Source organism: Protomyctophum parallelum (assembly GCF_964188405.1).
Source record: "Protomyctophum parallelum genome assembly, chromosome: 9".
Classification (NCBI taxonomy): Eukaryota; Metazoa; Chordata; class Actinopteri; order Myctophiformes; family Myctophidae; genus Protomyctophum; species Protomyctophum parallelum.
Window position 1 is genome coordinate 28,028,604 of NC_139706.1, and position 19,335 is coordinate 28,047,938.

At 40.7% G+C, this 19,335-nt stretch overlaps 1 protein-coding gene across 2 annotated transcripts in view; it reads left to right on the forward strand.

Moving 5' to 3' along the window:
* The window catches only part of nbeab (neurobeachin b), a gene marked incomplete at its 5' end in the record, with an annotated part of 282,517 nt that overhangs the window by 61,905 nt on the left and 201,277 nt on the right, over window positions 1–19,335 (forward strand). For both annotated transcript variants that reach the window (XM_083774126.1, XM_083774125.1), the window contains 6 exons: window positions 914–1,014; window positions 1,938–2,033; window positions 5,597–5,718; window positions 14,255–14,381; window positions 16,003–16,122; window positions 16,841–16,987. In XM_083774126.1, the coding sequence (XP_083630252.1) occupies window positions 914–1,014; window positions 1,938–2,033; window positions 5,597–5,718; window positions 14,255–14,381; window positions 16,003–16,122; window positions 16,841–16,987 (713 nt within the window). The remainder of the gene's footprint in view (window positions 1–913; window positions 1,015–1,937; window positions 2,034–5,596; window positions 5,719–14,254; window positions 14,382–16,002; window positions 16,123–16,840; window positions 16,988–19,335) is intronic.

Below are 19,335 nucleotides of genomic sequence, written 5' to 3' on the forward strand. Positions count from 1 at the left end.
GGTTGAAAAGTGGTGAAGTGGTCCTTTAAGGTAATAGCCACCTTACTCAATGCTGTAGCAATTATAGTGACCACAATTATGTTGTGTGTTTGGTTTGTCAGTGTTAAGTTAATTCCAATTTCCAATATAAGAACAATATTGCTTAGACTGTCTAACATGTCTGAGCATGATGCAGTGGTATAGTACTGTACATAGCGTCAGCATTTGGCATTGGCAACACATAATGCAGAAGAGCTAGACTGTACCCTTGAAACACGGAATATGTAAATTGTCTTTATTTATAGCAAATCTGTATTTTAAAAGCCTCTGTATAACATTTAACTGAGAGTGAAATGTACCATTGTACACTCTGTGTGAAATGGATTTATCAGTACATCAAACTCCAGTTAAGTTACAGCCAAATACAATATGGACATCCTTTAGGTATTTTGCTCAATATCTGACGAAATGTGTTCCTGAATCCTGAGTTATACTTGTACAGTAGTCACACACTGACAAAAAGAAGATCTACAAGGTCAGACCATGCACAACTATGCTTAACTAAGGCTTAACATTGCTGGAAGTGTCTCTGGGATGAATAGTGTATAATAAGTTGGATTGACAGTTCATTATCTTCTCATGGGGACTACTGTATGTGAATACTTACTGTAACAATTCCCTTGTGCCATCAAAGCCGCCCCTCTGGGATGAAGCGCAATTCTGTAACTACATTTGTTATACTGTAATGTATTTTCTGATTGCTTTCTTCCCTTTTTCCACCCCCTCTGTGTGCTTTCTTCACTTTTTCCTCCCCCTCTGTGTGTGTGTGTGTGTGTGTGTGTGTGTGTGTCTGTGTCTGTGTCTGTGTCTGTGTCTGTGTCTGTGTCTGTGTCTGTGTCTGTGTGCTATGCTGCCTGCTATGCTGCTGTTCCAGACTTGCTGGTGGACATGCTGGGAGTGCTAGCAAGCTACAGTATCACACTCAAGGAGCTAAAGCTCCTATTCAGTATTCTGCAAGGAGAAGGAGGCATCTGGGTAAGTCACACGCCAGATTGCTGAACAGTATTGTGTGATCCTATGCAGAACTGAAATGACTGATTTTCTGATGAAAAACACTTTTCCAGTTGAAAATGTATTTTGGTCGAGGGGTGCCATATAATTAGTGTGACATAGACAATCGAGTTACAGTAGCCCACATCAGACAGAACTGTTCTGGGGCTTGTTCTGCTATCTACATGCTGCAAATTAGTGGTGTATTCATTAACGGTCTGCAGTCAACATGTGGTTCCTGGTATTTATCAACAAAGGTAAATTAAGGAAAGAACACCGGCATAATTTTTCAACTACAGCCGGAACTTCGATGGAATGCATTCCAAGTCAATGAGAGAGAGATTTCAAATTATTACTTTTTCGAATCGATTGAGACCTTTTGTAAAATACTTTGTAAAATGTTATAGCGGTATCTAAAGAGCAAAAATTAAGTTTATGAATGTGCCAAAGTATCTAGACTGTTCATCATTGCCAGTCTGACAACCAAATCATGCGATACCTCCGAGCGTGAACAGATACCTGACACTATTTACCTACATTGTCGCATTATTGCATAGAAAAATCTGTCAATGAATCATGTCTTCTTTCATATTCCTGAACAAATTATGACATATATATGAAGGTTGCAGTCCTTCAGAAATAGTGTTTGTTCATAAGATCATAAGTGATCATAAGTGCGCAGATTTGCTCCACTGTCTCCATTTGGGAGCTCTATTTTTAGAGCATGTATATCTGGTGCCCATGCTATGATGTGTCTGGTGTATCTTTGACATACGTTGGCTCTTTCCAAACTTGATGTACGGGCGGAGTAAATTCCAAATGATGTAGCTCGTCCATAATCTTTCAGTGTTTGTTTGTTTTGTAATGCTTGCCAGTAAGTACTCTTTCTATGTTTGTTTGTCCTGCAGCCAAAGCATGCAATCAAACTGCTGTCAGTGCTCAATCAGATGCCCCAGAGACATGGTCCAGATACCTTCTTCAACTTTCCTGGTCGCAGTGCGGCAGTAAGTCCTTCACAGTCACTTATAATATTATGGTACATTTTGAACTGGGGACTGGTTACTTCCTGAGGCCCCCACCATAAAAGAATGGATAGATATAGTAAATTATATTTACAATATGGAACAGATCACTTTCCCTCTCATACTGCGGAAGGAGAAATGTATAAAGTTTTGGTCTAATTGGGTGAAATATTAGCCTGGGTTCCAGCCTGATTCTCTGCGTTCCACAGATCTGAAAATGTCACTGCGCTACTCAGTCTGGACAGTCTCCTATTCTCCACAGGTAGGCGGGACATATGAAGGTTGAAATGTTGAACCGTGGCTTCTGATTGGTCTGTGTTACCAGTTTGACGTATCAATGCGCACTGCACAGCTACTGCTGATGTCCTGCAACGTCCTTCACTACGGCATTCACCAAACTCACCCCACACTCACCATTGTTTTGTACTACTGAATGTGACAGTGGACTACTAAATCATTCACTTTTTAACTTAGGATTTCTTTTTAAGTCTCGAACGGCTCTATGTTTTTCAACAGTGAGAAGCATGGACAGCAGCTTGGACTCCTCATGCATAGAAGGAGGCATGAGGTCAGTCCGCTGCCCCCCCAGGTTGGCAGAGGAAGTGTAGCGCCCAGGATTACATTAGATAATTGGCACTGGGTGAAAAGAAAACTGGGTTACAAAATCGTGGGATAAAAATTTAGATTAAAAAAAAAAGAGAAGCATGGACAGAGTGGCGCTGGCTGATGACGCATGAGATGAGATTCAATTTATTGTCAATGTACAGTACAAGTACAGCACAGCGAAAAGTATTTTCGCATCTCACCAATAGTGCAAACATGTCAGCAAGGAAGATACATTAATTACAGTAGTACAGTAGTAATGAACTGAGACTGATTAGTGCAGTGACATTTTCAGATCCGCGGAACGCAGCCAATTAGGCTGAAACCCAGGCTAGTGAAATATATAATACCTTTGCGACCAGACTTTGTAGTGGCAAGGGTTTTTGTCTCGGTTTAAAAATGATAACCTTTGGACGAAGAAATGCTATTTGAAAAATGTTGTATAACATGATTGTTGATGTCCTTAAATAAAGAAGGAAAACTATTTAACTGGGGATGAAAGCTTAGCTTTATTTGCACATACTGTATAACAGTACATTATGGGGGCAGTAGTGGCTCAGGAGGTAGAGCGACCACTTGGACCCGGAAGGTTCAGTGTATGAATGTGTGTGAAGGCTGAAGGGGGGAAATGTAATGCACAATCATTGTAAAGCCCCTTGGATAAAGGCGCTATATACTGTACATGCACCATTTACAAAATGCACCATTTACAGTATACATTCTCCCATTTGTGACAGGGTTTTATGATGAAGTGCTGCAAGTAGGCAAACGTCAAGTCAAATTTTGAAGAATTCATGTAATATAACAAACAGCACTTTTAGGATCACAAAATGCTAATATAATTTGTCCTTAACAAGTAACTACTGTGAGTGGTGTGAGATAACAAATGCGTGACAGGCTTTTTATCAGCTTCTTTAGAATTCAAATCAATAAGTATATTATCTTTTTTTAAAGATGGAGTGCCACAATTTTTGTATTCTTCCAGCTTTTCATGTGTCTATGGGGTGACAGTACTTCATTAGACATTTTTATGTCCAATGGTGTAATAACTTTGTATTTAGGGTTTCTTCCTGGAGGCTGAACTTGACGGTCAAACGGGCCAATAAAGTAAACACGGATAGTGTGACGTAAAAAAATTTGCACGCACACACGCACCTCCCCCTCTATACATTAAATACGACAACCTCTGTGGGCGGAGCTGCCTGCCACATACACACGTGTGAACTGAACGGCGCAGCCAGGCAGTTTGCTGCTCTGTGTCTAACTGTGTGGCAGATTTTCAAACAGTCATTTCACACATTACCAGTTGACAGCAGAGCAGACTGTTTTTCGTTAGATTGGAAGCAAGTTCACGTCGGGTCCTCAGGATTAATCAAGGAAACCACAACAAACCAGCCTTATATTCTACCTGCTCTGTTGTATAGTTGCTCTTGTTGTTCTCAAGGAGTAGGTTGTTTCTTTTATAATCACAGTGGTCAGGCTTTGATACAGAGTGTAGTGGCACAGTGTGCATTCTTGTTGGCTGTTGTATATGTAGGTCCTAATACTTATACAAGGCTGTAAAGTCAAGAATTAGAAGTATGTTGTGTCGCGCTGGAAGTCATGTTGCCATGTCTGGCTATTACAAGCGACTTGGGCTTGTTTTCATATAAGTAACTTTCAGGGGAGATGTGGTTGACTTGACCAATGGTTCATGTGAAGGACCCTCAGATTAATATGTTGTTAAAAGGATTGGTGTTGTTGAAACGTTTTCATAAATATTCATGGCAATTTCTGTGACATATTTTTGTGGACCTGGCCGCTTGTTTCTTTAAATCTGGCGACTTTTTCTGAAACTCAATGCAGTCAGATAAAGGACAGTTTTAATGCCAGGGTGCTTAGCTGGAGGAAATCAATAGCCTACAATATATTGTAGGCTAAATGATCTATCAAACTAATTGTTTCTGCTGTTAAACTATGATTTAATTGGATGATGAGCTGAGCTGATTGCGACAATAGGGTCAATATAATTGGAGGAAATAAATAAATGATTATAAAAAATCAGAAAAAACAGATCTGATATGGTATGGATGCGTGGATTATATGCCTATACATGGATGGTGGCAGTATAAGTGCATAATGGTGCTTATACGATATCTCAGAAATATGAAGTGTTCACTTCTAACTTTTTTTTACATTACAGACACCAATTTGTCATTTTGTAAACAAAAGGGCAGAGCCATGGGCTGTCCTTTTATAAGGAGGGGGAGGGACTAGGACAAGTGGGTGGTCTTAAAGGAGGAGGCGGAGGGACTGGATTAGGTGGGTGGTGCTACGGTTAAACTCACGCATACCTAATTAACTGGTGGGTGTGTCCACATAAAACCATCATTTTAACAAATACTGTACACTTTTGAAAAAATTATACCTCATATACACCTAAATACACCTGATGATCATGTTTAAGTGTGGAAAAAAATCACGGCACTCCATCTTTAACAATTTAAAACAATGACACATAATTTGAAAGCTTACAATCTGTACTTTCATAACTTGTAAAAAACAAAAAGAAACAATCTCTGAAACATGACTGCTGTGCCCTATACCAAGGGTTCCCAAACTTTTCAGGTTAATTTTAACAATTAACTTTTGGATAATACAGCAATTTTCTTTTTAATGTATGACCTCTAAGAAAAAAAAGTGATCCTTTTCGTGCTGAACTAGTCAGTGAAAGAGTTTTGCTTGTCCTTTTTATGATGTGATGTGGAGCATAATGCTGCATTCACGCAAAGTGACATGACAGGCTGCAAAGCCCTGTGGCAACAAAGTGATAGGCTAGCCTAAGACATGAAGATACATGTACGAAGTGATGCCTTGGCTGTTACACTACTGTACAGTGAGATAATCTTCTACAGTATTTTGTATATTGTGATCATCTAACTCCATTTGTCCACACTCCACAGGCCATTGCTTTACCTCCTATTGCTAAGTGGCCTTATCAGAATGGGTTCACTCTCAACACCTGGTTCAGAATGGATCCCTTGAACAATATAAATGTTGACAAGGATAAACCATACCTTTACTGGTGAGTATTCATTACCTGTACATAATGAGTATAATTACAAATTAGTATTTTAGCAGTATTCCAGAGCATCCTCCAAAGTGCAAGTTCGGAGTAAGTGTCATAAACCGTAGACATTTGTTTTAAATCTACCAGCAGCATCCTTTGTTTTAAATCTACCAGCAGTATCATTTAAACTACCAGCAGTATCATTTAAACTACCAGCAGTATCATTTAAACTACCAGCAGTATCATTTAAATCTACCAGCAGTATAATTTAAACTACCAGCAGTATCATTTAAACTACCAGCAGTATCATTAAATCTACCAGCAGTATCATTAAATCTACCAGCAGTATCATTACATCTAGCAGCAGCAGTATCATTACATCTAGCAGCAGTATCATTACATCTAGCAGCAGTATCATTAAATCTACCAGCAGTATCATTACATCTAGCAGCAGCAGTATCATTACATCTAGCAGCAGTATCATTACATCTAGCAGCAGTATCATTACATCTAGCAGCAGTATCATTAAATCTACCAGCAGTATCATTACATCTAGCAGCAGTATCATTAAATCTACCAGCAGTATCATTACATCTAGCAGCAGTATCATTAAATCTACCAGCAGTATCATTACATCTAGCAGCAGCAGTATCATTAAATCTACCAGCAGTATCATTACATCTAGCAGCAGCAGTATCATTAAATCTACCAGCAGTATCATTAAATCTACCAGCAGTATCATTACATCTAGCAGCAGTATCATTAAATCTACCAGCAGTATCATTACATCTAGCAGCAGCAGTATCATTAAATCTACCAGCAGTATCATTAAATCTAGCAGCAGTATCATTACATCTAGCAGCAGTATCATTACATCTAGCAGCAGTATCATTAAATCTAGCAGCAGTATCATTACATCTAGCAGCAGTATCATTACATCTAGCAGCAGTATCATTACATCTAGCAGCAGTATCATTACATCTAGCAGCAGTATCATTACATCTAGCAGCAGTATCATTACATCTAGCAGCAGTATCATTAAATCTACCAGCAGTATCATTACATCTAGCAGCAGTATCATTTAAATCTACCAGCAGTATCATTTAAAACTATAGCAGTATCATTTAAATCTACCAGCAGTATCATTGACAAAGTAATATTGTTCCCAATATTGGCCTACAGTACATCTATTAGCAAAATTATGATGCAAACTTTTGTTTTCAAGGTTAAACCTTTGGCAGCCTGCAAGACTATAATTATATCTGCTAAAGGGCCTAATGTTTTCAGATAATGTGGTTTAATAGGGCAAAGGGGGAATTAGGCTAGATTAGCTGTGATTAAAGCCATTGTGCTTCAGTACAGAGTACAGACTGACTTACAGTAGGTGGAACACTACAGGGTTATACTTTGTATTGGTAGAGTACTTTAGCAGCAAATGTAATGTTAAGCAAGCTTAAAAACCTAGGAGTCTTCTATGATCAATTCAGAACTTTTGGTTGCATGTAAAGAACGTGGTCCTCTTCTTTTCCTTTCGGCTTTTCACTTGAGAGGTCACCACAGCTAAATAATTTGCCTCCATCTCACCCTGTCCTCTGCCTCCTCTTCTCTCACACCAACTAAAGTAATTTAATCTCTTCTTTGACTACATCCATACATCTCCTCTTTGGTCTACCTCTAGGCCTCCTGTCTGGGAGTACCAACATCAGCATCCTTCTACCGATATACTCACTATCATGTATACACCATCTCAGTCTGGCCTCTCTGGCTTTATCTCCAAACAGTCGCTGTACCTCTGATGTACTCGTTCCCAGTGGCGTGCACAGATAGACACTAGGGGTGCTAGAGCACCTTTTGAAGTTTCTTTTTCTTATTTTGTACATTATGTGGACCATGGTGACAATGATCAATTCTTGATAAAAAAGCTTCTAATATATTATTTAGGCCCCACATTCTATAAATCTCACACTATTAAGGCAACCGGCCGGTTCCACACACTGCACAAGGTGCCCTTTTTTCACTTGAGCACCTGCCCCTCTAAATGTCTGTGTACGCCACTGCTTGTTCCTGATCATATCCATCGTTGTTACTCCCAGAGAGAACCTCAACATTTGAGTCTCTGCTACCTCCAGCTCTGCTTCCTGTCTTTTCCACAGTGCGACTTTCTCCAAACCTAGCTGGTCTCACCACCATCATACTGGACCACTTAATGTGGTCCAATCCTGTCTACTACTTCTGACTGTCCTGAAATCTAGGCTAAACCAAGGTTAACCAAGCCTTTGCAGTTGTAGCTCACACTCTCTGGAACAATTTGTCCTTTTTATATCTATATATTTTAACTCGGTTTTACTCACTAAGGCACTTTATGTTAAGTTTATTGTCTCCACCAGCCGAAGGCATGGGGAGAGTATGTTTTGCACTCCGTCCGTCCGTGTGTCCGTGTGTCCGTCCGTGAACAGCTAATCTCAGCCACCGTTAACCCGGTCGATGCCAAATTTTGCACACACACTCCCTGGATGCCAACCATGAACCTCTGCCCCAAACTTTCCAGAACGGCCTGTTATAGCGCCACCAGGAGGCCGCTTTGTGCAAAACAAGTTTTTCGATGCCATATTTTGCACACACACTCCCTGGATGCCAACCATGAACCTCTGCCCCAAACTTTCCACAACGGCCTGTTATAGCGCCACCAGGAGGCCGCTTTGTGCAAAACAAGTTTTTGCACAGTACACCTACAGATTTTGTCCAAACATCACGCAAATTGGTACACAGTCTCTCTAGAGCCATTCAACGAAACGGGTCTTTCAGATTTATCAGACTCCATCCTGATTGGTTAAGATTGGCTTCCAAAGTTCACAGGAGTGCTCAGTTTCAAACAAAATGCTGCAAATCATGAACACATCGCGTGATTTCCGTGAAATTGTGCACCCACATTCCCACTAGGCCGAGGACGAAATGCCACATGAACAATTTCAACTCAGCCTCAAGGTGGCGCTATAACTGGCCGAAAAGTGTTTTTACCTCTAACTGCACGGATCTGTGGATAACCTGGTGGAGACCTGTGCCCGGAAGGGCACTTTTTCTAGTTTTATTTCTATTTTTGTAATGTTTTTATTGTTCAGCATATATACTCTTGTTTCTAAAGGCGCTTTCTAAATAAAGTTTACTTATAGTTAAGTTATTTATAGTTACGAATTTCTTTCGTTTTCGCTGTCTGCAGAACCTGCACAGAGGCCTCACCCTTGTAGAGGCTTGTGTGTAATTAGTGCTAAGATCAATAGCCCAGAAGTGCAGTTTATCAGCTATTGTTCTCACTGGGGAGTGAAGCCTCAAGAGGGAAGTATACAATAGAGTGGGAGGTATAGTAAAAGACAGAAACACAAATGATAATTAAGTGGAAAAGATAGCGCAGGCTTACCAGAGGAGAAAACACTGTCTTACCAATTAGTCCAAAATGACACTTACAGCCCATTTATGTGCTTGATGCCATTGCTGTTGTTGGATAACACTTGGGTACATGAACGAATTCAATTACCCATGGAAGGAATTGCTGTAAATCTCTCATATGTGTAGAAACTTAAAGAGATAATAGAGGTGGCTAAACCCAAATTGTCATTCATTTTTTCCTGTTGTCGTTTAACATTTTTACAAAACCGGTTACCTAGCCTACAACAGTACAAATGTTTTGCTAATCCTGTTCATGCATTGTTCTCAGTAGCTCAAAGCACAGCGTCAGGGCTAGAGAGGAAAACATATCCTTTCAGAAGTAGACTATATTGTTACTTGCGTTTAAGAGGCAGGTAGAAAGAGGGAGTGAGGGAGAGATGCTGCTCGCTCTCTCTCTCTCTCTCTCTCTCTCTCTCTCTCTCTCTCTCTCTCTTATCCTGGAAGAGAGTGTGTACTGTGTAATCACCAGCAGGCAGGTCCCCTGCCACTGAAACAGCATGACAAACTCAATGGTAGGCAGGCCTGGGACTTCATATCTCTCTCATGCCTTGCATGCATCCCACAGCCATAAAATCTCTCTCTATCAGCCCTGGCAAAGCAGCAAACCTTTGTTTCAGTTGATCCCAGCAGCTGGCAGTATGATGGAGGATTTAAAGGGGGTACACTGTAATGCACATAAACTGAGTCAGAGAGTGGTTGTGTGAAGAGGTTGTTGTCCGCCCAAGCAGAGCAAGAAGAGAGGTGGTGGTAGTTTTCAGCTACAGTATGTTTACATTACATTTTCGTACAGTGTACAGTAAATACAGCTCTGTGTTCTGGATGACTGCTACTGTGCTGAATGATATCCGTCTTGTGTATGCACAGGTCAAGTAATTAATATCACCAATCTGTGACCTGGGATGACGGTGGGCGTGGACAGTGCTGCAGAAACATTTAGCCAAGAACTTGATTGATGGAGAACTATTCATTCAAAATTCCATAACTCATTTCCATTTCAATCTTCCTGACTGCCAGAGGCAGTGCTTAACACTGGATGTCTAGGAATTCCACCCTGCCGAGAACAGCCTAATGGACCCTGAAAGACGGCAGTCGCAACTGCATGGGTTGCAGTGACATTGACCCTGTAAAACCAGGCGTATTGAAGTTTTCCCTGGGTAAGACACTTGGCCCCTAACTGCTCCACTGGGCGCTGTAATGTATTAATGAACTATTAAAGAGACAGAAAACAGGCTCTGCTCAAAACAATTAAATTTCCTTAATTAAGGCTTAACAAGGGGAGGACAACACACCTGTGGTTCATCTCCTGCAGAGTGGCTCATCAAATCACCGGTCTCCTCAGAGTTAGAAAGGTGTTTCCCGCCCCCTTTGGCCAGGCCCAGGAAATAATTCCCAATGCATTTTCCCCATAGACATTTAAAAAAGTATTTATTTAAAGACCTTTTAAGCGTCGTACGATGCCAACTCGAGTCGTGACAAATCATGACAACAAACACAATATTTTGTTTATCGTCATGATTTGTCACGACAAGAGTTGGCTTTGTCCATGGCGTAAACGTTTTTAAATAAATACTTTTTGAAAAGTCTGAGGAAAATGAATGTGGAATTATTTTCCGGGCGACTGCGACTCTATTGCATAGCACAGCAGCAGCCATTTTGGAAATAATGCTTCCTACTTCCGGGCCTCTTCCGACTTGTTACTTGTATTACTGATGATACTAATTAAGGCTCTGTCCCATTTAGTATACCGTGGTTATTTCCAAATTGGCTGCTGTGCATATACCCTATTGCAGCCCTTGGGGGACACAAAATACATTTTTTACTTTAACACTTTGTTTTGGTGTATGTCAGCACATTCCCTGCTCATCATCCCTGGTCACAGTTTACTTTGTTGATGCAGTATATTGAGATATACTATTTTGAGATGTAACCGATCCGATATTATGTTATATCCGTATTGGGGCCCAATATGGCTTAATTCACATCACGTCATCCATGTTCTGATCCAGGAGGGAAAAAGTACTTGATGTTTACTACAGTCCATCCTGCACAGTGCAGTGAGCGAACCCAACCTACAGTATGTGTGATATAGAGACTGCACAGGCGACTACAGAAAGCCCCACTGAGGTACAATGTGGCTGCAAGAGAATGGAATCACTTGCAGTAATAAAAGTAGTAGTAAGTGACTTTAGCCATCCGCTGATCAGTCATGTAACTGCAAGTTTTGTGGAGGCTCCGCAGCTGTGCGTTCTTTCTGACATTATTGATGAGATTGTCTTGTAACCCATTCTTCTTCTCTTTATTAATTACATACATGTACTGTAGCTATGTGTGCTGCTTGCCGCTATGCGTTTAAATCAAAGTCCTTTGATCAGTACTTTATTACTCAAAATGGGACAAAGTAGCATGTTTGGGAGCTTATAAAACATTAATCCAAGCTCACGCTAATGATGATAATCCTCCTGGCGATCGTCCACAGCCTAGACTAGAGTAAGGGTAGACTACAGATATTTGCTCACTTCCAGGTCGACCGGAAGAGGGCTGCTCTTCTTTGCTTTTTCGCGCATTTCACTGGCACCTGCCTCACGATCCTGCCTATGGTAACAGGAGGTTGCTGTTTTACTTCATAGTGCAACAATACACTATGAAGTCAAATAGCAACTTTTCCTTATTTCAAGATCTTGAGCTAGACTCAACCATGAAAGTTAATGATGTTGAGGGGACATTGTGAAAACATGGCATAGAAACCAAATTATTATAAACAATATGTTTAGGCAAATTCAAATATTACAGATACCACCCCATGTTTTATGATTCCATCAGACACTTCCATACATCCATACATTCCATATTCCATACTGTACTGTACATCCATTACACCCTGTCTGTTGATTAAATTAAACTAGAATTTCGCTCATCCTAGCGCCATTCGAAGAAGGCAATAGCGGGAGGGCGATGCGAGTGCTGTACTGTACCCCTTTGTACTGTAATGTTGTCCACTGTACTGTACTGTACTGTAGTCCTGTGCTGTAGTGTAGTGTAGTGTACTGTACTGTACTGTTAGTGTTGTTATTGTTCTTCTTCTTACAATGATTATTATTATTATTATTATTATTGTTGTTATTGTTATTATTACATGGATTATTGTTCTGATGTGAGCTTGTTTGTAAATGAGTGAGTTTACAAAGCTTATTGTTATTATGATTATGATTATTAGTATTGTTATTGTGATTATTACTGTGATTATTGTTGTGATGTGAGCTTGTTTGTAAATGAGTGAGTTTACAGGTGACCATGTATGATACGACATGGGTACACCTTTTAGCTCACATGTTGTACTGTACCCCTTTGTACTGTACTGCACTCCTTAGTATTGCACTGTACTGTATATGTTGTCCTCTGCACTGTACTGTACTGTCATTAGTGTTGTTGTTGTTCTTCTTCTTCTTCTTATTGTTATCCTGCCACACTAATAGACAGCGCAACACCCCATAAATATATTTACATCTGTAGCCTATATTGTGATTACATTTGACCGTACATTTGACTCTTGTGTTATATTCTTGTGAAATATTCAGTAAAGTATTCTGGTGAAATATTCACCCCAAGTTGATAAGATATGCAGACAATATAATACCAAGAACCCCCAGTTTGAAATGCATTAGGCTACAGACCCCCATTTGATACCATTTGCTCTCTGGGAGTACACTATCATCAGTGTTAATTTAACTCTGAAAATCAGGGTCCATTTGGTTCCATTTGTATGCTCTTGGAGTATGATGACTGTGCTAACAGTATTATCATAAAATATATCTCAGTTTCAAGATTCAAATTATGGATAATAAATAATACAACAATATATTTCATATGTGTGAGCTTGTAAAGTAGAACGTTCAACATAGGGCGCGTTCGGAAATGCGCCCTGAACGCACTGGTGTGCTCTCTTGTCGTTCGTTTATTCAGTGCACTCAGTGCGTTGTCGTTCGAAAATCCAGTGCGCTGCACACCGGGTGTGCCGAGTGCACGCACTGAGCGACCCTACCCTGAAGCTGGGGTTGGCCGGTGTGATTCGTGTGAATGCGTCACAGCTGTGGTCGTTCGGAAATAAGGCACACTGAACGCACTCTGTGACGTCACCGCCCACCACACTCAACAAACTGACCACATTCCCGGTGCGCGTTTCCGAACGCGCCCCTAGAGACAGTGTTGCCAAGTCTGATCATTATAAGCTACTTTGGACTTGGACTGTAAAGTTGCTTTAAAATATTGGTAGTCCTTGACATGGAAATGTTTGAGTTCCACTGCTCTAAAACATTAGACAACGAAGTTTGACAGTCAGCACTATAATTGATTATTTTAAGACTAATTTTCTGACCATTTCTGATTTACCTACTTTGAACTGGCCTATTAACATTTTTATAGACCTGGTTCCTTGTTTCACTCTCACATCCACGATATGTGGCAACCCTGGTTTGTTTTGGTTTGCGCATGGATGTTTATTTTGTTGCTTTAGCATCTTTAGCACAGTAGCTATCAGAGGCTGCAGCAGCTGCTGCTGTCATGAATAACAGTATTTACTATTTAGCGCAAGTTTCTGTCCCAGAAGGATATGCGTGGCTGCTCCTCCTCCTCACACACACATGCACGCACGCACGCACGCACACACACACACACACACGGCCGCCTCCTGGCCACTATGCAGACCCAGCTCCCATATGCCCAGCTGTACAGCTGCGAGTGCTGCTAGTGAATTCACGACATTAAGGGGTAAGAAACCATCCCGGTCGCGTGGTTCATGTAACGCGTGTGTCACTGTGAAGGACTGGCCCCATTAAGTGAACGCTGTTGGCGTAAAAAGACGCCAACATGACGATTTTGACGTAGGCTGTTGAGCTTGCGCAATAATGTGTTATTTCATATAAATGGGTACTGTACTGTAAATATGACAGTTGTATGAATGCAAAGTAGTGGTTGATGTCTGGACAGGCATGCTGTTGGTTTTCTGCATGGTGAGATGTGTGCAAACGGTGTTAGCTATTAGTGTGGCAGGATTGATTCCACCTGTCAAGTTAACAACTCACAGTATTTATTTATGAACTTTCACTTACAGCTTTCGAACGAGTAAAGGCATCGGGTACTCTGCACATTTTGTTGGCAACTGTTTGATCGTGACATCACTCAAGTCAAAAGGAAAAGGGTTCCAGCACTGTGTGAAATATGACTTTCAGCCCAGGAAGGTAAGTGCAACTATTATGGTATTTCTAATCACTCTCAGGCTCCTATAATGAAGGGCTTGTACTACAGTACAGGTCTGATTCTTAACCACTTGTTGGTCGTTAAAGGGTGAATTTGACCGTTATATTGTGAGAGGGATGTGAAAATCTGGCCTAACGCTGCCAATGCATGTCCTCCTTTCAATAGAATGATACTGTAGGTTCAGCTACAGTATATACGATTCATTCCACAATTTTAAATGTGAAAATTCAACATTTCTTTAGTGCCTAAGACGTATGGCTATGGCAGAGTTATATCTAACTCTCTAGGTAGCCACAGGCGTTAAGACGGCTTTGGATTAATTTGCCTAATCCAGAGTTTAAAAATATATATTCCCCTGTTTTTAGCATCATTGTTAGCCCCCGCTAGCCTCCATGGAAGAAACGGGCAAAATCCATCCGTTCACACGTACGTGCACGCTGACTTTACTAACAGTATGGCTCATAATGCGCCAAAATGCGATATTCGGGGCTTGATAAGACCCTAATTTGAGATCACACGATAAAAAAAGTAAACGCAGATCAGACGGACACAACGGACGTCTATAGTGGCACGAAAATGGGTGACTTTTACTTCCGGTTCAAATGGAACAAGAGCTCGTCGTCTTTTCTTATTTCGTTAATTTGTCTGGCACTCAGCACCTACGACCCCCTATGGTACCTGGCATCTATTCAGTTAACACCTGGGAAGTGGGAACATGTTCTTCTGTTCTGCCTTGGTGTAGATTTAGTTCTAAGTTACCGCTGCCGACGATGCTCCTCCTGGGTCCGATTTGAAAGCAAATATGCTAAAACCTGGCTGTGGTTTTGACTCCCACTGGGAGTCAAGACTGGCAGAGCCGCAGTCTCCCACAATCCTGTTTGGGTCTTGTGAGTGTACTTCATCAAAACCAACTACAGTAGATAAATAAAAAAGAATAACTCCAGAAAAGAGTGTTTCCTCAGCCTTTTGTCAGAGGAAATGTCATCAGAACATCAGTTCACTCCCCCACTATACAGCTACACAACAAAGGGGTTCCCGCACAAAATGGGTTAACTAATTTTGTCATATCTGTTTTGATATTCCATACTGTTTGCATGTAATTAGCTGCAAACATTTGTGGGCGGGACCTATGTTTACAAAAACATTATAGTGCCTTCATGTACGCAACATCCATCTTTAGAGCACACCTCCAAAATCACTTTCTCTGCTGCCCATAGGGGGGGCACCACAAATGCAAAAGGTTCGTATAATCGACATTTTCACCTGCAGCTTCCTCGCGATAAATGTTTCAAATCGGCCTCATTGTGGTGTTATAACAGGCTGATTCAAGTTGTGGCCTATTATAACTGTTAACCATACAATCAAAAATGTCATCAAAATTACATATTTATCCTATGACAAAATTGATTCACAGAGAAGCCACATCATTATTAGACACTTGTCTTGTTTAAACTACTAGTGGGGCATATCACCTGGGGCATACAATGTTCCCAGCTGCACTTAATTAATATGTAAATCACTATATAAATGCAGCATTTTCCATTTTCGATGCAGTGCATAGGTTATTAAATCTCTTTACATTGTGTTTATTGTCACTCTTAGTGGTACATGATCAGTATAGTCCACATCTACAACCGCTGGAGGAACAGTGAGATACGATGCTACGTTAACGGACAACTGGTCTCCTATGGCGACATGGCATGGAATGTCAACACAAATGATGTAAGCATGATTTCCCCCAAACACACATTAACTCTGGTTTTCATGTTTGCAGCCTTGTTTTTTTAAAGGAAAGGTGCACATGGAAAAGATGCAGTATTTCAGGGCTGAAGGTTGTTTTTTGTTCTTTTGTTTCGTATTTATTTATTATGCATTTCTTTTAACCTATATTAGGTAAATAGTAATTTGTATTGTGTCTGCAAATATTTGTGCTGTTAGATGGTGTTTAGAAAAAGAAGAAAAAGGCTGCACACTCATAGCCATGATGCTGGAAATGTATTAAAAATAAGCCAATGTCTTCAGGGAATTCCCTGAAGAATGAAGAATACATTTCTGAATCAACTTTGATTTTAGGGAACATTTGGATTATTTTTAAATAAAATGCAAATGTGCCAGTATTTTTATCCACAAACGTGGAGGAAAATGGACAAAATCTGGTAAAATGCAACTGATGCATATTGTAAACTGTTGTGGGTTGCCTAATCCATCTACAATCATTGGCACTTCCTGCAGGCTTTGTATAAAACTGATTAAGCCGACCGGCAGTGGGTTGTTCACAACGTGTGGCTCAGTATGGCACTGTTTGCCAATGACATTTTGCTCTATATAAGCCTGTGTTTTTCCTGTGTCTATTTGTCTTCCTATTCAATTGTGAAGCTGGAATGTAGTTCCTCCTATCATGGGGAAATGTCATGACCTCTCTTCTCTGTCTCTCTCCCAGAGTTATGATAAATGTTTCCTGGGGTCCTCAGAGACGGCAGACGCTAACAGAGTATTCTGCGGACAGCTAGGAGCCGTCTATGTATTCAGTGAAGCTCTCAATCCAGCACAGATATTTGCAATTCATCAGCTTGGACCAGGCTATAAGGTATGTACTGTACTTGACTGTTTAAATTAGATTACACAATACACACATGCAGATTGCATCACCTGAAATCTGAAAACAATTCTGCCATGCTGCAGTTCTATGCCTTGTGGCTCTGTTCTGGCCTGGCAACTATGCCTATCTTTTTTCATATATACGGCTGCATAAATTATACACTTTAGGAATCATTTAACAATGCATTGAGCAGCAGCAGGCACAAGTTGTGTGCTGTCACAGCAGGTGTTAAGTTCCCAAGCGCATCCATCCATTGAATGTTTAAGCATGTTCTAATCATGTATGCTTTACTTTACTTTTCCAAATATTTTATTTCATCACATTTGGGAAAACAACATGAATTTTATTAACACTGAGGTGCCCACTCTTCATTGGTGCCCACCTATCCTGTTACCATCTGCCCAACAACGGAAACAATCCACTCTTCCTTTTATGTCGCTGCAGGCACTCACTGTGCTTACCGTTTTAAGATTAAATAAGACAGTTATGATGAACCAAACTAGTCTAAATAGAGTTTAGTTATTATAACCTTGTGCCTATGTCCTGTAAGCCAGGGGTTCTCAACCTGCATGGACAGCGTTCCACTGCATTCCGACCCGGCTACAACCCTGCATTTCTGAAGACTGCGGAAGATAACAGGTGGCATACCCAGTTCTGGGTTCAGTTTACTTGATTGCACCTGCCAATTTAAACCAGAAACATATAGTATGACACCTTCATACTGTATGTTTCTGCAGCAGATTACACCAGAAAAACATGGGAAGGTGTCATATGTGTGCGAGAATGATTTGCAACTGGAAATGTTTATGCCAGGGTTAGGGTTAGGGTTATCCAGACCTTCGATTACAAAGCGAATACTATGATTTGCTTTCCAGATTGCTTGAAATTGCGAATAAGGTGTTCCAAGCAAGCAATTACCCCCATTTATGGGTAGTCGTGAATGGGGCTATTATGTGTGTGAGAGACACTGCATCCAGGTGAGCAGCATGGGTTCAGAGAGTTGTCAGGCCAAATTCTTGGTTAGCACGTTGAGTGTCTTGTCCAGGGGACCGGAGACCTGCCTGTTTTAATCTAAGGGGCTGCTGGGACTAGTCTGGTAGTGGCTTTTTGGAACAGAGCAGGGAACAGACATACTTATGCTGTCTACAACGGACTGCCAGCTGTTTCAGTTTAACCACTTGAGCCACATATGGGACAACACATTGCAATGCAACATATTGGGAGCTTGATCTTCTATTATTGCTATTGTGTTTTTGGCCCTCTTTCTGTCTGTCGGTTGGTCGGTCAGAACAGTGGTCAAACGTTTAAAGTAGGCCAAGAAAGACACTTTTACCAGCCCACTTTTTGTTTTGGCCTATAACTCTTGAACCATACTGTAGGTCCTACACAATCCGCCGACGTCCTGACGTCACCCGCTCATCCTCTAGTTCATGGAAGTGTTTCTCTATGGAGAATAACATCAGCAGTCCATATGAGTGAAACGGCCGGGATGATTTGTTTATTTTTCAAACTGTTCTTACATGAGGCAATCTAAAATCCCCCTATGGGGATTACAATGCAAATACAAAAGTACATGAACCAGTGGACTTGTCAGACTTCGGTGCTCTATATGCTCCATATACTGTGTAGAGTGTAGACCATGCCCATTTATGCCTACTGATTTTAATTAGCATTTTCTTCAAAACACACTTTTTGGTACTACTCCAGTCCATATTTAATCCACAACTAACACAATTTGTACTCATTATCTCTGGAGTAATATGATAAATAATATATGCATTTACTTGTTTCTGTTACTCCACGGAGCACCCTATTCAGCCTTTCTAATGCAGCCTCCATGGAGATCTTGGCTTCTAACCTTCAAATATCGACTTGTTATGCATGCATTTATTTTAGTGACTATATGACTGGGTGAGAATACTGTGACTGTCTATTACTATTCATCTGTCAGCCTGTCCACATCAGATTGCCCTTGCCTAAGGTTACTAGTACAACTACACAATATGATTTATGGCATACTTATGTTCCTGGGGCTACTTTGATTATAACACTCTTACTGTATGTGAAATGATTATCAAGGATCTATCTGGAGCCAGTGAGTGGAAAGTCGTTTTTTTGACACTCAGTAGACGTTCCCGTATAACTTCCGGTGGTATGATGATGATGATGATGATGTCACGTGCCTGCCCTCTATAGCGCTAGTTTCATTCATTCAATTACTACTTAATTAAAATTAAAAAAATAGTATACCAAAACAAGACAAGCTCATTAACAGCAGCACCTACATGTACTATTATTAACTAGAGATTAATGTCACGCACGTCGCACGCACACAC